The sequence below is a fragment of the Tachysurus fulvidraco genome, chromosome 13 (assembly GCF_022655615.1).
Source record: "Tachysurus fulvidraco isolate hzauxx_2018 chromosome 13, HZAU_PFXX_2.0, whole genome shotgun sequence".
In the NCBI taxonomy this organism is placed as follows: domain Eukaryota; kingdom Metazoa; phylum Chordata; class Actinopteri; order Siluriformes; family Bagridae; genus Tachysurus; species Tachysurus fulvidraco.
This window is the reverse complement of record NC_062530.1, coordinates 29,105,560-29,129,955: the sequence shown is the minus strand read 5'-3', so window position 1 is coordinate 29,129,955 and position 24,396 is coordinate 29,105,560. Positions and strand designations below refer to the sequence as shown.

Sequence of the window (24,396 nt, the reverse complement as noted above, 5' to 3'; positions counted from 1 at the left end):
AAACGCTTAGATGATGTATTTAAGGATGTTCAAGGAATTAAAATCAGCCTGGAATTTACTCAATACAAAGTTGACAAAATGGCTAAAGCACAAGAGGAAATGAATAAGTTGAAGAAGCTTGAAACGGAAATACTTAAATCAAAGGAGGAGTTGGACAAGATGGTTACAAAGCTGGATTTTATTGAGAACCAGTCACGAAGAAACAATTTTATAGTGGATGGCATTCCCGAGGAAAGAGGAGAGAGCTGGGATGTATCCGAGAAGAAAATCAAGGATAAGTTGATCATCAAAATGGGTCTAAATAACAACAATATTGAAATTGAACGGGCCCACAGGATTGGCCTGTATCAGGAGGGTGGAAGACCCAGACAGATAATCATCAAACTCCTGCGATTCAAGGACAAGCAGACCATTTTATCCTCTGCAAAGAAATTAAAAGGCGCACGTATTTATATAAATGAGGACTTCTCTGAGGCTGTAATGAAGAAAAGAAAAGAACTGCTACACAAGCTGCGAGCTGCCCGGGAAAGAGGAGAAATAGCCACTCTGAAATATGATAAACTGGTCATAAACTCCAAGAGTGGAGGAGCTTAGTTAGAAGTATGTAAACATTCATTCATTTTGTTTTGCTTACTTGTATATTTGTGTGTTTTTTTTTTGTAATTTAGATCATGGCTATTGACTTGTGTCATTTAGCTTTTCCAATTAAGGGTAATACAGTAGCGCACTTGAATATCTGCAGTTTGAGATATAAAACTAATGATATATATCAGATTTTGCAGTCCAATAGTATTGAAATCGTAGCTTTGTCTGAAACAAATTTAGATTTTAGCTTCATGGATGCTGATGTGAAGATAGATGGCTACAGATTATTTAGGACGGACAGAAATAGACATGGTGGTAGTGTTGCATTCTATGTTAAGGATAACATCCCAGTTAATGTTCGAAATGACTTCATATGGCAGAATATTGAAGCATTATGGGTACAAGTTCATATACCACACATAAAGCCTATTTTAGTTGGGTGTGTATACAGACCTCCCAGTGCCAATACTCAATATTTGGATAACATATGTGAAATGTTTGATGCTGTTTGTGATCAAAACAGAGAGATATTTATTTTAGGTGATTTTAACATTGACTGGCTGTCACTAAACTGTCCAATGTATAAGAAACTTAAATCCACAGCTGCAATATGTGACCTAAAACAAATCATAACTCAACCCACTAGGGTTGCTACAAGTACATTGGTTTCATCTGCAACATGTATAGATCATATATTTACAAATGCTTTTGAACAATGCTCCAAAGCAGTCTCTGTGCCCACTGGTTGTAGTGACCATAATATCATAAGAGTCACAAGGAAAACTAAATTGCCTAAAGGAGGCTGTAAAATAATTCATAAAAGAACTTACAGATATTTCAAAGAGCAGTATGTGGGTGAAATTCAAGGTGTGGACTGGTCAGAAGTGTGTGCGGATCGTGACCCTGTCTTATCCCTTAATAAGTTTATGGACATACTAATGAAAATAGTTGACAAGCATGCTCCTCTTAGAAAATGAGCTGTGAGAAATAAAAGTACCCCTTGGTTGGACAAAAATTTTAAAAAATTAATGCTGTCTAGAGATAACGCTAAAATAAAAGCTAACATTTCTTGCGAACTAGCTGATCAAAAACAATATAGAACTCTTAGAAACAAAGTAGTTAAAATGAATAGAATGAAGAAAAAAGAGTACTTTCAAGAAAAGATTAATGAAGCAAAAAATGATGGTAAAAAACTATGGAACACTCTAAATCAAATAATGGGCAGGAGTAAGTACTCAGCTGCTTCATATGTTGAAAATGATGGAGTGTTCATCACAGATCCAGAGGGAATTGCTAATTATTTTAACATTTTTTATTTATTTTTTATTTATTTTATTAGTAAAGTAGAGAAATTTAGATCTGGTATGATGCAATATTAAGTAAGATAATGAGTGAGAAGAACCATTCTGTCACGTTCTCATTCAGTCAAGTTGACAGAGGTTCTGTTGGAAAAATTCTTGCAGCTCTTCCTGATGGAAAGGCATCAGGCATGGACCTGTAATGTGTCTGTCTGTGTTTTCCCCTTGTTTCTGTCTGCCGTCTCTCCCTGATGTTAATTGTTGACCCCGCCCACCTATCTGTTACCATGGACACTAATTACATTCATTCTCTTCCCCAGGTGTTTTGTCTTAGTCCTTGTCTGTCTCTGTTTTGTGATTGGTTCTCGTTCATTATATATACTCTGTCTGTTCACTTCAATGTGGTTGGTCGTTGTTGGTGTGGGCATGTCCATGTTCCCGTTTCCTGTTTCCTGTTTCTTCCGCGTTGCCTGCCGGTTTGTTTGTGTTTTGTTTATTAAAAAACCTTAAACTGCATTTGGATCCTCACTCGCCTGTGTCTCACCGTGTCACCTCGTGACAGATCTGTCTGGGGAAGTGCAAAACACCTGGGGAAGAGAATGAATGTAATTAGTGTCCATGGTAACAGATAGGTGGGCGGGGTCAACAATTAACATCAGGGAGAGACGGCAGACAGAAACAAGGGGAAAACACAGACAGACACATTACAGGACCATTTGGACTCCAGGCTTATTAGGGTGGCAGCTGAAGCTCTGTCCATTCCCATTGCTCATTTGGTCAATTTAAGTTTGTTGCAGGGCATATTTCCTGAGAAATGGAAGGAGGCTAAAATTATACCACTGCCTAAAAATAAAAGAGCCACATTTACAGGACAGAATAGCCGACCTATCAGTCTATTACCTTTACTCAGCAAAGTCATGGAAAAGATTGCTTTTTAACAAGTTTATAAATATTTTTTTCTAATAGTTTGATCACTAAGTACCAGCATGCATATTGGGAGGGTCACTCCACATGTACTGCTTTAACTCATATGACCGACAACTGGTTAGAAGAAATTGATGCAAACAGATTAGTAGGAGCAGTGATGTTGGATTTTAGTGCAGCGTTTTACCTGATAGATCACAAAATACTGCTTCAAAAATTAGAATGTTATGGTTTTACACCTTCGTCTCTGGCATGGATGGCAAGTTACCTATTCAATAGGAAGCAGCGGGTGTTCTTTAATGGTCAATATTCATCTACTAAGACAATACATTGCGGTGTGCCCCAGGGTAGCTGCCTTGGGCCTTTGCTATACTTGATCTTTACAAATGATTTACCTTTTATTGTGAAACATTCAACTGTTGTTATGTATGCGGATGATTCCACACTGTATTGTTCTGCAAAAAATCCTCATGATGTTTTAAATCTATTAAATCATGATTTGCAGAATATAAGCAAGTGGGTAAAAGAAAACAAATTAGTTTTAAATGTAGACAAATCAACATCTATGCTTTTCTGGAAAAGATTAAAATTAACTACCCAGCCGTCTCTGAACTTGTCAGTCAATGGGCTGCAGCTAAGACAAGTGACGCAAGCCAGGTTACTGGGCGTCACCTTGGGTTCTTACTTGTCTTTTTCAGCTCATATTGATGGAATGATAGCTAAAATGGGGAAGGGTATTGCAACGTACAGAAAAAGTATGTCATATATTCCTATGTCCATTTCTAGACTGGTGGTCCAGTCTCTTGTTTTGTGCCATTTAGAAAACTGTCCAATTATATGGTCATCCACATCACTAAAACATCTTCGTAAGCTTCAAGTGGAACAAAATAGGGCGGCAAGGACTGTCCTCCAGTGCTCTTTAAAGACTAACGTGGCCCTGCTGCATAAACGTCTTTCTTGGCTCACAGTTGACGACAAAATTAAATTACGATTAATTTTAATGTTGTGAAATGCAGTATTTATGAAACAGCCACAGTTTCTCTCTGAGCAGTTTGTTTTTGTAGAAAGTGGACACCTATACGCCACCAGGCAGGCACTAGGTGGTGTTATAAAACTTCTGCTTCCCAGGACAAATTTTTTGAAACGCACATCACTTTACAGAGCAATATCTATTTGGAATAGACTTTCTATCTCATTACGCAGAATTCAGAACAAATACAAATTTAAGAGGACAGTAACCCAGGAATTGCTGCAAATGATCTAGTGCCAGCTGTAAATTATCATGTTCTTTTAAATGTTATGTTCTCTGAATGTAAGTGCAATGTTTGAATTTTTTGATTGTAATTTGTGTTGCTTATTGTTTTGTGTGATTTTATGTTGTGAATAATTTTAAAAGAGGACCCCAGGAAGATTAGCTGCCATTAAATGGGCCACTAATGGGGATCCTAATAAAACAATAAAACAAAACAAGTTGTGATTTCTTCCACTTTCTCTCAGATGATCTTAGCTCTCTTCTATTGTTGTGCAACACATCTGAAAGCCAATGAGCAGAATAAGAAATTTTCTTTAGTTTAGCAGGCAGAGGGCAGAGAAAATCTCCCAACAACACTACAATAAACACACCACTTCTAACACCATTCGCCTTTTTCTTCTGCTTCTTCTTTATATAGCAGATCAGTGATGAGGTTGCAAATTTGCGTAAATTCCATGGACCTAACACTTCAGGAAATGGACAAAGCAGACTCTGATGGAGGAGAGATTTCATTTGTCAAGCAGGCCACTGATACCTCCTCAGAAGAATCCGAAAAGGAGACGAAACATGAACCCAACATGCCTCCACGGAAGATGCACCGTGGTACTGGGGAGCCCTGTCTGAGCCAAACGGCAAATGACGGCACTGTGTGGGTAGAGGAGGACATTGGAATGCCCAATGTATTAGCAAATCGCTCATGCTTCACTGCACAAGCTGGACCCACAGAGTCTGCTAAGTCCATTTCCTGAAGCCAGGCCAAAGCCGCGACATACATAAGTGCTTAAATCTCTAACATTGAATACATTAATGCTGGCTCACTAGGTTACATACTTAAGATACCATGAGTTTAAAACATTTGTTCAAAGTTACAATGAAAAAGTGTCAAAGGTTGTTTTTTTTTTAATGTAAAAGTTAACCCATTTTTGGCTTTGTAGGCCAGCATCAGTGTTTTGATTCTGATGCGTGCAGCTACTGGAAGCCAGTGGAGGGATCGCAGCAGCGGGGTGGTATGCGAGAACTTTGGCAGGTTAAAAACAAGCCGGGCAGCTGCATCTTGGATCATTTGCAGAGGACGGATTGTGTTCATAGGTAGACCTGCCAGCAGTGCATTGCAGTAATCCAGTCTAAAAATGACAAGAGACTGAACAAGTACCTGAGCACCCTGTGTGGACAAAAATGGCCGAATCCTTCTAATGTTGTAGAGAAGAAACCGACATGAGCGAGTCACATTAGCAACATGAGAGGAAAAGGACAGTTGATTGTCCATGGTTTCCCCAAGGTTGCGAGCTGTGGCTGAAGGGGAGATCAGATTGTTGTGCAAGGATATAGCAAGATCATGACCTGGGGATGAATCACACCTTGCAAAGCTGTAGAGATCACACAAAAACAAAATTCACTTTTGGTGTTATAATTCAGTGATGGCCAATGAAAATGATATGACCATTTTATTCTGTATGTGTACGAACATGTCAAAAAACATGGACCATAACTTCACTCAGCTTATGACATTTGTGTACAAAATACATTGGAGACTGAAGTGTTAGCAAGTTTTCATTTTATTCATGTCATTGTACTTTTCATTCTGTTTTCACACATTTTTTTTTTATAAATAAAACAGACTATTTTGTATAGATACAGCAGAAATTTCTGAAGGTTTCCATGTCACACAGAGAGGTTTGGCCTGCCTTGGATCTGACCCACTCTGAGTAAACAAATGCAAATGTGCCAGGCCTCCCAGGTAATGGGTGTGTTTGCACAACAAAAGCAGGAGAACAATGGAACTGAAGAACTGTGAAAATCTCAACAGAGGGGAATAACACAAATTCTAGTTAAGCCCGTTTCTGAAAGAGAGGTAACTTACTCTGTAACTTATCCTAGTAACTTACTCTGTGAACCTAACCTGGTCGGGAGCATAGTTTCTTCGGTAAACCCAGAGTTTCTTTTGGTCTCCTCCCCTTTTTTTAAGAGGAAGCGATGTTTAAACACCTCATTGATTGCACACATTTCAGTTACCCAGAGAGCATCAAAGGGAATGAAATGTCCTTTTATGGATGATCCTGTAGATGAAGAAGCTGTATTAATTCGTAGGGAGATACATATACATTGGGAGAGGATTTTAAGGCCCAGAATGGATTTTTGGTCACATCTCTATGTATTTTTATTTTAGCGGTACCGTTTTTCTTTACAGTCAATAAGATGTATCCATAATCTCATCCATCCATACATCAGAAACATCGGCCATCGCGGCCGTGCTCTTATATCCGAGCAGATGCTTTGTGTTGATACTTACGTTTCTTTGCAAATGGTAGTTTTCTGTATAACACATTAGTAAAGCTAATTAATCATGATATCCACCACCACCACAAAACAATAAAAGAAAATGAATAAACACAAAATCACAGCAATTTATATGGTGTTCTTTTTTCCATAAAAAAAAAAAAAATCAGAAGGAAGGTCCTTCAACTTCAGTGATTTACAGTAAAAAAAAGTCCTTTTTCAGAAAAGCCGAGTGCTTCTTAGACTGTAGTAAAATTTGTGGATATATTGGAAATCTGAGTGGCTATGGCTTATTGTATGGCTTATCATTATCTTTATAACAAAACATGGTAATAATTAGTAATAATTACTGTCTGTATGTCAGTAAAAAAGGAACATATTAAAACAAACATTTACAGCATTCATCAGAATTTCTTATACAGAACGAGGTACAAAAGTGCTTTTAAGTCTCTATCATTGAATACATTAACTCTGGTTCACTAGGTTACAGACTTAAGATACCATGAGACTTTTTTTTAAACACACATACAACAAACAATGGAGAAAATGCTAGTTTAAAAAGTACAAACAAATTTTCAGACAAAATGCTAACAACTAATTATTATTCTGTTTTTTCCATTCTCTTTAGCCCGAATTCCTCCTCAGCTGGACTGCCAAAGCATCCAACTAGAACTGACAAAAGGAAAGAAATACACCATAAGAAAAGGTATGATATTTACATCCCGAATTCCAGAACTGTTTGAACGTTTTTTAAATCTGAATAAAATGAAAACTAAAAGACTTCTAAACTACATGAGCCAAAATTTTATTCACAATAGAACATAGATTCTAGGTCATGTAGCATCTTTTCAAAACAGTTTGAAGACGTTTGGACATCAAGGTTATGAGTTTCTGGAGTTTTGGTCCCATTCTTCCCTGATATAGGTTTCCAGCTGCTAAAGAGTCCGTGGTCGTCTTTGACGTATTTCCCGTTTAATGATGCGCCAAAAGTTCTCTATAGGTGAAAGATCTGGACTCTTCTACAACGAAGCCATGCTGTTGTACATGCAGCAGTATGTGGTTTTCATTGTCCTGCTGAAATACACAAGGCCTTCCTTGAAATAGACATCGTCTGAAGGGGAGCACATGTGTCTCTAAAACCTTTATATACCTGTCAACATTCATAGTGCCTTCCAACACATGCAAGCTGCCCAGACTGTGTGCACTTATACACTTACCATACCATCAGAGATGCTGGGTTTTAAACTGAACGCTGATAAAACGCTGGAAGGTCTCCCTCTTCTTTACCCCAGAGGACATGACTTCCATTATTTCCAAAAATGTTAAATTTGAACTCGTCCGACCATAGAACACTTCTCCAATTTGAAACAGTCCATTTTTAAATGAACCTTGACCCACAGGACATGACAGTGCTTCTGGACCATGTTCACATACGCCTTCCTTTTTGCATGATAGCGCTTTAGGTGGCATCTGCAGATGGCACAGTGGGTTCTGGAAGACAAATGTGCTTCATTTGCCTGAAGAAGACCCAACATGGTCAAAACGTTGCTTTTTAATTAATTAATAAAGATGGGAGTTTAAAAAGTGTTGCGGACATTACATAATTTTTTACTTTAACAGTTTCTTTTGTCCTGCACCTGCCAGAAGGTGGGATGTGCACACAATTACTGATTTAATAAATTCTGGAAGTGTTCCAGTGCGTTCTGGAATTGTTCCTGGACCCATTTAATGATGTCATTGACACAATCATGCCGATGAGTGATGAGTGTTGTTTGAGGGCCCGAACGTCACGGACATCCAATAAAGGCCTTTGGCCTTGTCATTTCTCCAGTTTCTCTGAATCTTTTGATGATGTTATGCACTGTAGATGATGAGATTTGCAAAGCCATGGAGAGCCTTTGTCCATCGTTACTTCTGAGAGACTCTCTAAGACAGGGGTGTCAAACTCTGGCCCACGTAATTATATTTGGCCCGCGAGATCATATCAAATGTGCATTACAGCTGGTTAGCCGCATGCTCTGCTAATACTACAAATCCCAGAATGTCTTGCCACTGTATTGACGTGTAGTCACGAACAGCAAGCACCCCTCATTCTCTGTTGACAGTCGTTAACAATCATGTTACAGTCACATCGGGCAAGTTAATTCCACCCTCCACAAAAATGGCCAAACAAAAGATGGACAATAGGAGCTTTCAAGACAGGAGGGAGGCAGATTATCTGTTCACGAATATAAAGGACAGACCTGTTTGTCTTGTGTGCTAACGAAGCTAACGTGTCTGTAACGAAAGTATATAACATAAGAAGACACTATGACATGAAACATTATGAGAAGTATAAGGACCTGGACCTAAAGCAGAAGCTCCAGAAGGTGGAGGAGATGGAAAAAAGTCTGGTGTCCCGGCAGACTATGTTCATGAAAGCAAAATCAAAAAGTGAAGCTGCTGTAAAGGCTGTAAAGATTTATTGTGGCAGCAGAGATCGCAAAATCTGCCCGGCCCTTTAAAGAGGGAGAGTTTGTCAAAAAGTGTATGGTCAAAGTTTGCGAAATGAACACCACTGATGTGTCTTTTATTTTTCAATTTATTATGTGTTTGTAATAACAAGCTCTGGTTGTTCCAAATCCTGTATTTAAGCAAAACTAAAGTTTGTTTCCATATGAAAAAGGTTAAACATTACATATCAGTTGCAGTTAATTTTTCAATAAATATTCACTTTGGCCTGTGACTTTATCTGTTTTATATTTTGGCCCTCTGTGAATTTGAGTTTGACACCCCTGGTCTAAGACATCCTTTTTATAGCTAATCATGTTATAGACCTGAAATCAATAAACTTCATTTGTTACTAGATTCAAGATTCAAGATTTTTATTTGTCACATACACAATTATATAGGGCATATATAACTAGCAGTGATGTTCTCCCAGCTGAATTTTTTCAAAAGTTTGCGTTTTCAGGCACTTATTGCCCTGTGCCACCTTTTTTGAGACCTCAGATTTGTCTCACAAGGCATCAAATTTGAAATGAGCTTATTTAGTGGATAAAAGTGTAAAAATTCTCCATGTAAACATTTATGTTATCTTTGTCTATTGTGAATAAAATATTGGCTCATGTGATTTAAAAGTCTTTTAGTTTTCATTTAATTTAAATTTACATCCCAACATGATAATGGAAATGAGTATTTCTTGTTTCATATTGATCAAGCTTCGCGTTAGTTCTGGCAGGCCATGTCATCAAGCATGCAACAGCTGTTAATCAGCTGTCCACAACGCGCACCAATCCAGTTACGACATCCATATTACCCGACCATTTAAATTCCCATTCATAGAGCCGTTCTAGCGCTTCGCTGCTGCCGCGATCTAAACTCCCTCCTCCAACCCCAACTCCACCACGCCGGAACTCGCGTTCGCTGTACCAGTTTATGTCATAAATCTCCACATATTTTTCTCTCTCTCTCTCCCTCTCTCTCTAATTATTTAATTATCTATCTATCCATTACTTTCCAAAAACGCGTACGTGAGCTATCAATACTACGCATGCTTAGTGGTTCTGTTATACAGGGGAGTCTATTCTATTTTCTAGTCGCTGCTCTCCCTGCTCTGTCCATGCATGCACATGGACGGACGCGTGGATTCTTGCCCAGAACAGAACCATACCACCAACACTAACTGTATGAATATCATCTAATAAATTCCCTTGTGACAAAGTGGTCCTGACAGAACTATTTATTTGTCTAATTTGTTACTAATCCCAAAATAAATTATTTGTCTGCAGAGATGACCCTGAGAAAACTTTTCTGAAAAGTCTCAAGTTAGAAAATAAGATTGCAGACTTTCTGCACAACATCTTTCAGGTAAGATTTAGATTTTCTTTGGTAATATTTCCTGCAATGTCATCCACTGCAAATTTTACAAACATTTTATAATAATTATTACAGCTGATATTTAATAAGTCATAAAGAGTGAAGGCACAGAATCACTGGAGCACTGATGACTGTGAAATCAGACCTGTTAGAGCACAGAGAGTGAAGGGAGATTGTTAATTTGATTAAAATCTACTTTCAACATCTGTGGACTTATTAATTAAACATTTAGTTTTAGCATCTCTTTAACCTCACATTGCACATTGAAAAAAAAAAGAAAAAGAGCAAGATATGTAAAATATTCATGCCTTCGCAGTTTCTAAATTTAATTCAGGAGAAATAGAAAGCACACAAAATATTTTTTATTGCATTTATTTGACCTGTAAAATAAATACAGATGTGCACACAGAGGTGTGATAAATACCAATTAATAATTAATACCAATTGGTACCAATAAAAGTGTTAGCTCAGTGGCTAAAGTGTTAGACTACTTATTGAAAAAGTTGTGAGTTTAAATCCCAGGAACACCAAACTGCCACTGCTGGACCCTTGATTAAAGCCTTTAACCCTCAACTGTTCAGTTGTATAAGTGAGATAAATGTGTCACACTGGATACTGACATCTGCTAAGTGCAGTAATGTTCCCGTGTGTTCAGGTGAATCTTATTGTGTTCTGTACATGCTTTTATAAATAATACCTTTTTTTTAGGAAAGCGTGTCATATCCAAATTACAAAGTGTCCATGGTATATAAAAGATTATCTCTTTATCAATATGTTTCATTTTAAACTGCATTCCAATAGTTTTTGTGTATTTACAGTCATCATATACTTTAGTTTTATGTGTAAATTGACAGTTCACTTCATGTGAAGTTATTTAAGAAAGAATTTAGATCATTCTGAGCCCTGAATACAGATGTAGTGTTTTGGTATTTATTAATTAATTACACACTGCACTCACTCAACCCTGAATGAAACCTGTCAGTGTCTTTGTACACAGTGTACAACATGTACAGCTCTTATGTCTTTCCTATTATTGCATAGCATAAATAATACATTTATTCTGGTACAGTTACTTTCTTTTCTTAATTTTACTGACTACAGTTCTGCCTAGTTTTTATGTACAGCTGTATTGCGTCTTTCTGGTCATGCATGAGCAGTGAAATTCTAATCATAGCAAATAATATTCTGTTTATTACAAAGTCATTCTGCATTTTACACATTTCTTGTATTTCCTCTGTGTGTTTTGTGAAGGATCTTGAGAATAAAATGATTGTGTTTATAAAACATGAGCTGGAGATGTTTAAGAAATGTCTAAAAATACAAAACACAAAATACTACCACAATGTGAGGGATGATTTGTGGAGTGTAAAAGCAGCAGCTCTTGATATGACATTGTACTTTCTGAAGTTGATGGAACACAATGACCTCGCTGATGCACTCCAGGGTAAGAATTTAATAAGACAACACATTGAACATTTGTAAATAGTCATTTGAAAAGTTTATACAATCAGCCACACATTCTCGGTTTTCTTAACAATATAGAGATGCCATGTATATAATGTTTCACAGTCATTTAGTCATGTATGTCTGTGTATTTTTATTTATGTATTAGAGTTTATTCTGCTTTATAATTGTTTTATTTATGATTATATAATTAGATGCACTAATAGAAGTTCAGCAGCGGGCACTCAAAGCAACCCTGCGTAAGAAGTACAATTGTGTATGCGAAGGAATTGCAAAGCAAGGAGAGTCCAACATTCTTAACAAGATCTACACAGATCTGTACATCACTGCAGGTGGAAGTGGACAAATGAATGAACAACATGAAGTGAGACAAATTGAAAAGAAAAAAACTTGTGTGAAAACTGAAAGTCAAATAGAGCAGGAGGAACAAATTGAATGCAAGAACATGTTTGAACCATCACCTGGAGAAGAAAAACCCATCAGAACTGTGGTGACACAAGGGGTCGCTGGTATCGGAAAATCCATCTGTGTGCAGAAGATTGTTCTAGACTGGGCTGAAGGGAAAGAATATCAGGACATAAAGTTCATATTTCCGCTGCCTTTCAGAGAACTGAATTTAAAAGAAAAGGAAAGATGCAGTTTGAGGGACATCATCTATCAGTTTTTCCCAGAAACAAAAGGAATGAGATTCACAGACAAGTATAAAGTCATGTTCATCTTTGATGGACTGGATGAGTGTCGACTTCCTCTAACATTCCATGGAAACCAAAAGTGGACTGATGTAACAGAGAAAACCTCACTGGACACAATAATGACAAACCTCATTGAAGGAAATCTGCTTAAGTCTGCTCTCATCTGGATAACCACTCGACCAGCAGCAGCTGCTAAGATCCCTGCTGAACGTGTGGACCGGGTCACAGAGGTACGTGGCTTCAATGATGAACAAAAGTTGGAGTACTTCAGAAAGAAAATCAGTAATAAGAGTCTGGCCAACAGAATCATTGATCATATTAAAAGATCAAGAAGTCTCTTCATCATGTGTCATATTCCAGTCTTCTGCTGGATTTCAGCCACTGTACTTGAAGATATTTTGGGGAGATCAGACTGTGAAGACATTCCACAGACTCTGACGGAGATGTACACATGTTTTCTGATCTTTCAGACCGTACAGGGGGACAAGAAATACAATAGAAATAATGCCTCAGACATTCCATGGGATAAAAAGGGAATTCTTTCACTGGGAAAGCTTGCCTTTAGTCACCTGGAAAAAAACAACCTGATTTTCTATGCAGAAGATCTAAAAGACTGTGGAATTGATGCCAGTAACATATCGGTGTACTCAGGAGTGTGCACTCAGGAGACTGGCAGATTTCTTGGCACAGTTTTCAGCTTTGTGCATCTCAGCATTCAGGAGTTCATTGCTGCCTTGTTTACATATGTTTGTGTCCGAAATGAAAAGAAGAATGTTTTTGAGCCATCAGAAGAGAAAAAAGAAACAAATGTTATTGATTTGCTCAAGGTCACAGTGGACAAAGCTTTGGAGAGTGACAACGGACACTTGGATCTTTTCCTCCGCTTCCTTCTGGGCCTCTCAGTGGAGTCTAATCAGAAGCTCATTCGAGGTCTACTGACTGACACAGGAAGCAGCTCAGACTGCCAAAAGGGCATAGTTGAGTACATCAAGTTAAAGTTTGAACAAAACCCATCTCCAGAAAGATCAATCAATCTGTTCTACTGTCTGAACGAGTTAAATGATGATTCACTGGTGAAAGAGATCCAAAGCTACATGAGCTCAGGTCGTCTGTCTGAAGCTGAACTCTCACCTGCTCAGTGGTCTGCTCTGGTCTTTGTGTTGCTGACATCAGAGGAGGATCTGGAAGTGTTTGAGCTGAAGAAGTTCATAAAATCAGATGAATGCTTTAAGAGACTGTTACCAGTCGTCCAGGAAGCTACAAAAGTTCTGTAAGTAAAACCTGTTTCTCTTTTTTTATCCCCTTAAAGCTTGGCCTTAGGTAGAATGATGGTAGGAAACATTTATTTGCCATAAACACAATAAACCTGTCTGATAACTTGAAATAAACATAAGGTACTGAATTGTTGAGTCATGTTTGTTCCTGCTGTGTTTGTTCCTGTTCCTTCCACATCAGTGATGTGGAGTCTCATTTTGCTACTATAGTGGGTAAAAACCTTGAAGCTTGGTAATGAGTGGTGCAACTAAGGACAGATGACATAACGTCATAATACCAATCTCCTTTCAGGCTCAGTGAGTGTAACCTGACAGAGAGAAGCTGCAGGTCTTTATACACAGTTCTCAGCTCAGAATCTTCCAAGCTGACTGAGGTGGATCTGAGCAGTAATCCTCTGGGGGACTCAGGAGTGAAGCAGCTTTGTGCTGGACTGAAGAGTAAACTGGAGACTCTGAGGTCAGTTTGTTCTTTTCTCTTAAGAGCATTTTAATAAAGCAGTTGCTTATGTATTTCCATTACACACCACTAAATGGTCAATGAAGTGTTTGAAAGAAGAATTTCAGGTTAATGGCTAGATAGAACTTACATGATCAAAGAATACAAAGGAAATTACATGAATGTGAATCATATCAAACAGAAAATATTAGATTTCGTAGTTTAACCTTCATAATTAAGTAAGAAATGGCTTTTTCCTCAGACTTTCATACTGCAGTGTAACAGAGGAAGGATACACGGCTCTGTCTGAAGCTCTGAAATCATCTCACCTGATAGAGCTGGATCTCAGAGGGAACGACCCTGGAGCATCAGGAGTGAAGCTGCTCACTGATTTACTACAGGATCCAGACTGTAAACTGAACACACTGAGGTCAGAAATTTATAACAATTACATGAGAATGTTCACTTCATTCCTTAATTATGAATGTATTAACAAGTAAATGTATTTTATTACTATTTGATTAGAACAAAATACTATAGTAAGGTTTACTTAATCTAAAATTATTAATGAGTGTTTTTTTCTCCTTGTAGATTGTTGAAAAGTCCTGAAGCAGAGGAAGCTTTTAAACATCTGCATAATGTTCTAGACACAAACCCCTTACTGCAGAGAGAACTGGATCTCAGTATGAAAATAAAAGGAGACTCAGGAGTGAAGCAGCTCTCTGATCTACTGAATGATTCACACTGCAGAGCTGAGAAACTTACGTATGTACATTAAATTATTATTATTATTATTATTATTATTATTATTATTATTATTATTATTATTATTATTATTATTATTATTATATAGTAGAATATAAGTTAATCTTTAGGGATTCTTTTGATTTTATTTTCTTTTGTTTGAAGTGAAACATCATGTAAAAAGGGAACAGACAAAAATAGTCTTTCAGCCACACACAATAAGAGCTCTGTATCTATAGAAAATTAATTAAGGATGAGACAAAAATGTTGATGAATATGACTGTCATTATATTACATGCAGTGTGTGTTTAAACTCATATGACATGTAGTGGCTCCTCTGATCTTTTTATTCCTTTTTAGGCTTATTAAATGTGACCTAATGACAGAAAGCTGTACAACTTTGGCCAGAGTTCTCAGTTTACAGCCTTGTTTTCTAACTGAATTGGACCTGAGTGAAAACAGCCTACAGAATTCAGGGGTCATGAAATTATCTGAAGGACTCAAGAATCCATGCTGTAAACTGAAGATATTAAGGTACAGTGATATAAACCTATATAAGCAGTACTACCACTGGTACTGTTATTACTGCTAATAACAATGTTAGATTATTTTTTGTTACAACTAAATACGACACAGTGATGGTGGTTGTTTTATTACATGAAATGCAAGAATTTAGACAAAACCAATACAGGACTGATAACCGAGTCTAATATGTCAGACACATCTGATGCCCTGTTAATTGTTCACTAACATGATAACAAAAACGTTTTAAGTGCAGTTATAATTGAAGAATATATATTTATAGTTTATTCACTTCATACAGTCTTATATATACTGGACATGGGAGATCGCCCAACATGGCGCTGCTGTTTTGGCCTGCCACTTGCTCCTCTGTTTTTTCATGTTTGTTTTTGCTACCGTCTCGTCGTTTACTGTGTATGATTGCCACGCTGATAGCCACCATACATAGCCAGTCCCTGAAGTGCCGCCAGTTGTCCACTAGAGGGTATTCCAGCTTCGAGTTACAAGTATTTGTGCTTACACCACCCTGTCCGATATTATGTGCAGTAATCTACTGGCTGCCCAAATTCTCATTCACTCACTCACTCATTTTCCACCGCTTATCTGAACTACCTCGGGTCACGGGGAGCCTGTGAGTATCTCAGGCGTCATCGGGCATCAAGGCAGGATACACCCTGGACGGAGTGCCAACCCATCGCAGGGCACACACACTCTCATTCACTCCTGCAATCACACACTACTGACAATTTTCCAGAGATGTCAATCAACCTACCATGCATGTCTTTGGACCGGGGAGGAAACCGGAGGAAACCCCCGAGGAACGGGGAGAACATGCAAACTCCACACACACAAGGCGGAGGCGGGAATCGAACCCCGACCCTGGAGGTGTGAGGCGAACGTGTTAACCACTACCGGCCGCCCAAATTGAATAAGGATTTTTTAATTGAGTTCTCAGAGTTTCTGACAGAGTTTCTAGCAAAGTTTGACAACTTTCTAATCTGTGGTGACTTTAACATTCATGTTTGCTGCTGTTCTGATAAACCTGCTAATGAATTTAAGGCACTTTTAGACTCATTAGATCTGGCTCAATCCATTTTCGGTCCCACCCATAGGTTAAGTCACACTCTTGACCTTATTATCTTTCGTGGGGTGATTGTGTAAACTTGTGAGGTCATGGATTTTCCCATCTTTGACCATTCTCTCATATGGTTTGACATTTGTGCTGTTCCACCTGCATTATTACCTCATCTACAGTCAATGATTTTGTTGCTGCGTTCTCTGTTTCTGAATTGGCATAGTCTCTTTGCCCATTTCCTCGACTCCTTCCATACCATCTGCTCCCAGATTATGGACTCTGTTGCGCCCTACAAGGTAAAGTCGACCAGTGGTCCATTGGACCCCTGGCTCAATGATACAACTTGGGCCCTCAGGCGCTGGTGTAGACAGGCTGAGCAAAAATGGAAGAAGGATAGGCTGCAGGTGTCATTGGAGATATTTAGAGACAGTCTTGACACCTATCAGAGTGCACTAAAGGAAGCTAAAGGTCAGTACCTTTCTGCTCTCATCAATAGCAATAGCCACTGCCCTGGAATTTTATTCAGCACTATCAATTCTGTTATAAATCCGGTGTCTGTCGCCTTGAATGACATATCTGTAAACACATGCAATGCATTCAAACAACATTTTTTGGACAAGGTTTTGTTTGTTAGGCAAACCATTACCCGTTGTCTATTGTCTGTTAGCCAAAACAAGTCCCCGTTGTTGCCATATCTACTCATGCGGCGCAATGTGTGCTAGAGAACTGTGATGCAGTTACTCTGGTGGACCTCAAAAAACCTGTAGATGCTGTTTCTGCCAAGATTTTGAAGGAGGCTGTTCAAGGATGGGACATCATAGGTCCCATCCTTGTCCCCTTCATAAACAGCTGTTTTAGAGTGGGTACTGTTCCTGCTGCTCTCAAATGCGCTATTGTTAATCCACTGCTCAAGAAACCCAACCTTGATCCCTCCATACCACTGCATTTGACACCGTGGATCATGCCATCCTCATCTCTTGTCTTCAGCATGTTGTTGGTCTGCAGGGTGCGGTGCTAAATTGGTTCTCATCATACCTCACTCACAGAACTTTTTCAGTAATGCTTAATGACTATTCTTCCTCGGTTGCTCCTCTGTCATCTGGTGTGCCTCAAGGAACTATTCTTGGTCCTATTCTGTTCTCACTCTATATGCTGCCACTTGGTCAACTCATCTCCAATCACAACATTCAATTTCATTTCTATTCTGACGACCTCCAGATCTATCTTCCTGTGATTCTGAGTAATTGTCCTGCATTGGACCCTCTCCATAATTGCCTTCAGAATATCAAAGAGTGGCTTTCCCAGAACTTCCTTCATCTGAATGAAGAAAAGACTGAGTACATCCTGTTTAGCCCATATTCACCCAGCAGTTCTCTTAGTTTTACTCCTCTAACACCTCAGTTTGCTCCTACTGTGCGTGACCTGGGTGTTATTTTTGACAAAAGTATGCACTTCGATAAGCAAATCAGTGCAGTAGTGAAGGCGAGCTTTTACCAGTTAAGTTTTACCAGTTTACTCAGCAAGGTCAAATAATTCTTGTCCCAAGCTGACCTTGAAAAAGCTATACATGCCTTCATCAGCTCGAGGATTGACTACTGTAATGCTCTCTACACTGGACTTAATCACTTCTCAATCGGCTCCAAATGGTACAAAACGTGCCAGCACGTCTTCTCTCTAACACCTTGTAGCGTCTTGTACCAGTCATTTTAGATTTCATGTCCCAGGCACCCTAAATTTCAACATCTACTCCTCAATTAACCGATGAGCAACCCAGTTTTACACACACACCTGGCTCCAGAATGACTGGAGCCTACACACAAAGACCAGATAACCCCATGCGGCTTCTCTGATTAGGGGCTCTCAACACACACACACACACACACACACACACACACACACACACACACACACACACACACACACACACACACACATACACACATACACATAAACACACACACAAAACACAATGAGACATTCCTTTTACTAATAAAACCAGAAGATAAGGTACTCTAAGGTTCTCATTCTTATAACCCTTTTTGTAATGTGTTCTTCTTTTAAGGCTTGCTTGACTTAAAATTATTTGCTCTTTAATTTCCTGACAAGGGTGTATTTTATTCATGTGTCAGAAAACAACATTGTATTTTAAAATAAGTTATACTTTGATTAATGATCTATGTATGTAATGTACCGCTGCCTTCATACCGTCATTACCCTTCATGTTTAGTATCCAAATGACCACAAAATTATCGGTTACTCATTTTTCAAGCACTGGTGTATTTTATTTGAGCACGAAAGGCGCCATACTGTCTTAATACACCCTGGATCAAACTTTAAAGTCATCTAAAAGTTTGATAGTTAAACCACACCCACAGACACCTGAAACAAAGGGAGTTTTTCCCTCCAAAACCTTGACCGAAGTATTGGTCATCTCCCCAAAGATGGGTGGAGTTCGCAACCTTTAAATTGTCACAAACACCACTAATCCTTGGTCAGACTTCCGGAACAGCTTCAAGACGACTCCATCTTCCTTCAAAGAAGTTCCAGCAAGCTTCACTTCCAAGAACGACAACTGGTCTGATCGTCAGGAGAACTTGGAAGAACGTCTGACCCCACCCTAACTGACTTTTCAGAGATTTCTCTGTTGCATCCGGACTCTTGTTCAGTAAGCCAATGCAAGTAATCGTTTCCTTTACCAACCAATTTAGATGCGTAATTTTAAGTAGGAATCTTTCATTGAATTTTAAGGTGAATTTAAGTTTCTGTGACGATTTCCCAGTTAGGGTGTGATTAATTTTTGAGTCTAAGCTTGCCATTCCTTTCCTTCCTTTCTCTAGTTTCTTCTTTCCAGTCTCTTCCTCCCTTTCCCCAATTTTAATTTCTTTAATTTTCCCTATTTCTTTTGTTTGTTTGTGTAGTTAGTTTTATGTTGTGTTTGTCTCATTCATTAAATGTCATAATTTTGAGCCACAGGTGATTTGTCTCTGAGTCTCGCTCACAAATTAAGGTACCTGCAATATCTGGTCTGAACTACATGCTCTATTAAGTTAATTTAATTTAAATTACGGTATACAGTAAAAGGAGAGCGAATCTTTCTTGGCCGGGAAGATACCGCCTTCATAGAATTAATAAAGGTTACACGGCCTGTTTGGCGGACGAACAGACCAAATAAGCGTAACGTTATTTCCAGTACCGTTAATTTCAACTTAGGTTCAAATATTTGGAAGTCACTATAACACGTTATAGTCGCTTATAAATATTTACCTTGCTTCGCGAGCCAAAATCGCTACAACCTCCAAAAGCACACACATAACCCCTGTCCTCCTCTTGCCTCACTGGCTTCCGGTGCGGTTTAGGGTGGAGTATAAGGTCCTTCTGTTTGTGTTCAAGGCCATCAATGGTCTGGCCCCGGCCTACCTTGCCGAGTTAAAGAAGGTCTACCAACCAGCCAGATCTCTCTGCTCCTCTGGACATAACTCTCTGGTCACTCCCAAATACAATTATAAAAAGTTTGGACTTCGGTCATTTGCCGTCGAGGGACAACAGCTGTGGAACGCACTTCCAGCACACTTATGATCACTGTGCTGAGTTTTTAAATCGCAGTTAAAAACTCATTTATTCATACAAGCCTTCAACACGTAGCCCCTGATTCAACTTTATGTTCATTGTGTTCTTATTTTTTGTTGTCTATTGTTGATTTACTGAAAAGCACCTTGTGCTCCTTTTGGCTGTTGTAAGGTGCTCTATAAATAAATTTGATTGATTGATTGATATACTATCTACATGGGGAGGTGGTGTCCTTGTCCAGTGAATGTAAAGTTTCAAAACTCATGTCATTTTAATCATTTTAAAATGTGGAATTTGACATTTTAAAATGATCATTAATGTCCCTGATCTCAGTGTGCAAACAATGTTAGAGAGCTACGTATTAACAGAGAACAATGGATGTTGGGAATTGAGCATACACAAAACTAAGCAGTAAATAGAGAAGCTCTTGTGAGTGTGTATTCATTCTGAGTACACAGTACAATACACACTCAGGTTTGTTATTGCTTGTTTTAGGGATATACTGTGTTGAGCTGAATTTCTGGACTTTTTGGTAGCAGAAATAAGACGCATTGTCCTGCTGCTGTGACTGGTTATTTTTATATGACTTACTTGTTTAATCTGGACTATTTACACAATATAGTGAAAATTCTTAGCTATCATACATTTTAGTATAAACTTTCTATTCAGCCTGTTTTGGCACATTCTGTGGTTAGAAATCTTAATATATGTTTACTTACTCCTGGCTCTCTTTGAAGTGGAAGAGGAAGGGGATTAAACAGTTTTTTTCGCAGTGCACTACTTTTGCAGTGCCTTGCAAAAGTATTCATTCCCACTGAATGTTTACACATTTTGACATTTTACAACCACAAAGAAACATGTATGTTATTGGAATTTTATGAAATAGACCGAAAGAAAGTGTCACATAATTGTGAAATAGAATGAAAATTATAAATGGTGTCCAAATGTTTTTTTACAAATAAATATCTGAAAAGTGTGGTGTGCATTTGTATTCAGCTCCATTTACTCTGATACTCCTAACTAAAATACAGTGAAACCAACTGTCTAAACTGAGTGCATCTGTGTGTAATTTAATCTCAGTATGAATACAGCTGTTCTGTGAAGCCCTCAGAAGTGTGTTAGAGAACATTAGTGAACAAACAGCATTATGAAGACCAAAGAACACACCAGACAGGTCAGGGATAAAGTTGTGGAGATGTTTAAAGTAGGGTTATGGTTATAAATTAATATCCCAAGCCTTGAACATCTCACGGAGCACAATCATCCAGAAATGGAAAGAGTATGCACAACTGGAAGCCTACCAAGACATGGCCATCCACCTAAACTGACAAGCCGTGCAAGGAGAGCATTAATCAGAGAAGCAGCCAAGAGGCCCAGGGTAATTCTGGAGGAGCTGCAGAGATCCACAGCTCAGGTGGGAGAATCTGTCTACAGGACAACTATTAGTTGTGCAGTCCACAAATCTGGTCTTTATGGAAGAGTGGCAAGAAGAAAGTTATTGTTGAAAGAAAGCCAAAAGAAATCCCGTTTGCAGTTTGCGACAAGCCATGTGGGGGACACGTCAATCATGTGGAAGAAGGTGCTCTGGTCAGATTAGACCAAAATTTAACTTTTTGGCCAAAATTCAAAACGTTATATGTGGCGGAAACCTAAAACTGCAAATCGCCCTGAACACACCATGAACCCCACCGTGAAACATGGTGGTGGCAGCATCATGTTGTCGGGATGCTTTACTTCAGCAGGGATAGGGTAGCTGGTCAGAGTTGATGGGAAGATGGATGGAGCCCAATACAGGGTAATCTTAGATGAAAACCTGTTAGAGCCTGCAAATGACTTGAGACTGGGGCAGAGGTTCACCTTCCAGCAAGACAATGACCCTAAATATACAGCCAGAGCTACAATGGAGTGGTTTAGATCAAAGCATATTCATGTGTTAGAATGGCCCAATGAAATTCCAGACCTAAATCCAATAGAGAATCTGTGGCAAGACATGAAAATCGCTGTTCACAGACGCTCGCCATCCAATCTGACCGAGCTTACAAAATACAAAGTATTGACTCAGCGGGGGCTGAATACAAATGCACACCGCACTTTTCAGATATTTATTTAAAAAAAAATTTGGACACCATTTATCATTTTCCTTCCACTTCACAATTACTGTATGTGCCACTTTGTTTTGGTCTATCACATAAAATGGACATATAAGAAAAGTATTGTTAGTTCTGCTATATACCAAGCTGTTTACTACAAGACTCTTCTCTGTTCTGGCACCAAGGTGGTGGAATGAACTTCCCCTAGAGGTCCGGATAGCTGAGTCACTGGCTATTTTCAAGCGGCAGTTGAAGACCTACTTATTCAGGAAACACTTCAACTAGCACTTCTTTCCTTATCTTTTGCATTTAAAAAAAAAAAAAAAACCTTTCACACTTTTTCATTGTAACTTTGAACAAATGTTTTAAACTCATGGTATCTTAAGTATTTAACCTAGTGAACCAGCATTAATGTATTCAATGTTAGAGATTTAAGCACTTATGTACGTCGCTCTGGATAAGGGCGTCTGTCATGCTGTAAATGTAAATGTTTCTTGTTCTATTGTGCCTGCTTTCACATGTTTTACCATTGATTTGTTTTGTCATTCAGATTTGGTAGCAAGTAAAAACTCCTTGAGATGATATGTAGAGGAAAGCTTGAGAGTAACCAGATCCAGACAGGAACACATGCTCATTTGGGTGACGCTTTCCACACAGATCCATCCCTGAGAGAGAGAGAGAGAGAGAGAGAGAGAGAGAGAGAGAGAGAGAGAGAGAGAGAGAGAGATGTATTAGATATGCCTGTATTCATTTAAAGGTTTAGTACAATGTACATTATGTGTAAAGTGCAGACAGGGACAAGCTATGACAGCATAACTAAAAGAGGGAGTCATATCACGGACATGAGAGCTTCCTGGGACATAAAGTGTCCGACCGCTCCGCGGTCAATCAAACATGAGAGACTTGTGAGAGTGGATAGGCGAAAGCATCCAAAACATTTCAGTTCACCGAACACACTGCCCATGAACCCTCCAGATCTGCTCTTTCACCTAAGAAAAACTATAAATAGAAAGCTTGACTAAACAAATGTTTTTAGCCTGGACACTGTAGACTTTGCTACTCATTGGGTGATAGCAAATAGCCTGCACCATCTGATTGAAGGCATAGCGGATAATTGACAGATGTTTTTGTAAATGAACAAACTGGGACAACTGGACAAAATCCCCACAAATTTTGCCTTGGGATTTACCTTGGCTGAACTCCCTAAGGGGGGGGCAACAGAAATGTGTTCACACAATCATCCTGAGATCACAAGATCGGTCGTGATATCAGGAAGGCAGTGGTGGTAAACTCTCGCTCTCTCCTCCTTTATCAATCACAGTGACACTAGCCAATAATAAGTTCGGCTAGCTCATCCATGCAGAAATCATGCATTGCGTTAGTTCAGGCAGGCCACGAAGTAAGCTGCATCGGCTGCTAATCGGCTGTCCACAAGGCGCACCAATCCAGCACGACTTCCGTAAATTACCTCCTTTTAAATCCTCGCCTTCGAGCGCACCTACGCATTGCCACTGCTGCGATCCAACGGGGGGCACGGTGGCTTAGTGGTTTGCACGTTTGCCTCACACCTCCAGGGTTGGGAGTTCTCCGGCCTCCGCCCTGTGTGTGTGCGGAGTTTGCATGTTCTCCTCGTGCCTCGGGGGTTTCCTCCGGGTACTCTGGTTTCCTCCCCCGGTCCAAAGAAATGCCAGGTAGGTCGATCTGCCGCTGCGGCCTGGATGCGCAGTTCCTCTCACGATTCGTCTCGGCAAACACTCCGCAACATGCTCGCCGCCGCACGCCGCGCTCGCCCTGGGTGATGCTTCCCCTGCCGTCTCCACTATGGCTAGTGGATATACAACATGCTCGTTGTTATATCGTCCGGCAGGGGCGTATGGCTCAGCAACAAGCTTTGTTGCGACTACTGGCCAAGATTGAGTTTTGTTTTAATGAAATGGCTGTTGATTTGTTTTTTCTTAAAAACACAGTGTTTGGTGGAAATGGTTGTATGATTATTACTGTTTTTGTCTAGACTTTCAGACTGCAGTGTAACAGAGGAAGGATACACTGCTCTGGCTGAAGCTCTGAAATCAAACCCATCATCACATATGATAGAGCTGGACCTCAGAGGGAACGACCCTGGAGACTCAGGAGTGAAAATGCTTGATGATATGCAAAATAATCAAAATTACAAACTGAAAACACTTAGGTGATTCTTCAAATAAGCAAAAATCATTTCATAAATATTCAACATAAATAAATACTGTAAAGAACCGAGAGCAAATTGGATACGTTTGATAATTGGCTGCAATTTACTATTTATTTGACTAGTCGTTGTTATTATTATTATTATTATTAT

The 24,396-nt window shown here is 39.1% G+C and overlaps 1 protein-coding gene across 21 annotated transcripts in view; it reads left to right on the top strand.

Moving 5' to 3' along the window:
* The window catches only part of LOC113634383, a 304,384-nt gene that overhangs the window by 30,522 nt on the left and 249,466 nt on the right, over positions 1–24,396 (top strand). For all 21 annotated transcript variants that reach the window (XM_047822095.1, XM_047822092.1, XM_047822094.1 and 18 more), the window contains 9 exons: positions 6,965–7,042; positions 10,107–10,185; positions 11,446–11,638; positions 11,853–13,620; positions 13,917–14,081; positions 14,323–14,490; positions 14,652–14,825; positions 15,165–15,338; positions 24,070–24,246. In XM_047822095.1, the coding sequence (XP_047678051.1) occupies positions 6,965–7,042; positions 10,107–10,185; positions 11,446–11,638; positions 11,853–13,620; positions 13,917–14,081; positions 14,323–14,490; positions 14,652–14,825; positions 15,165–15,338; positions 24,070–24,246 (2,976 nt within the window). The remainder of the gene's footprint in view (positions 1–6,964; positions 7,043–10,106; positions 10,186–11,445; positions 11,639–11,852; positions 13,621–13,916; positions 14,082–14,322; positions 14,491–14,651; positions 14,826–15,164; positions 15,339–24,069; positions 24,247–24,396) is intronic.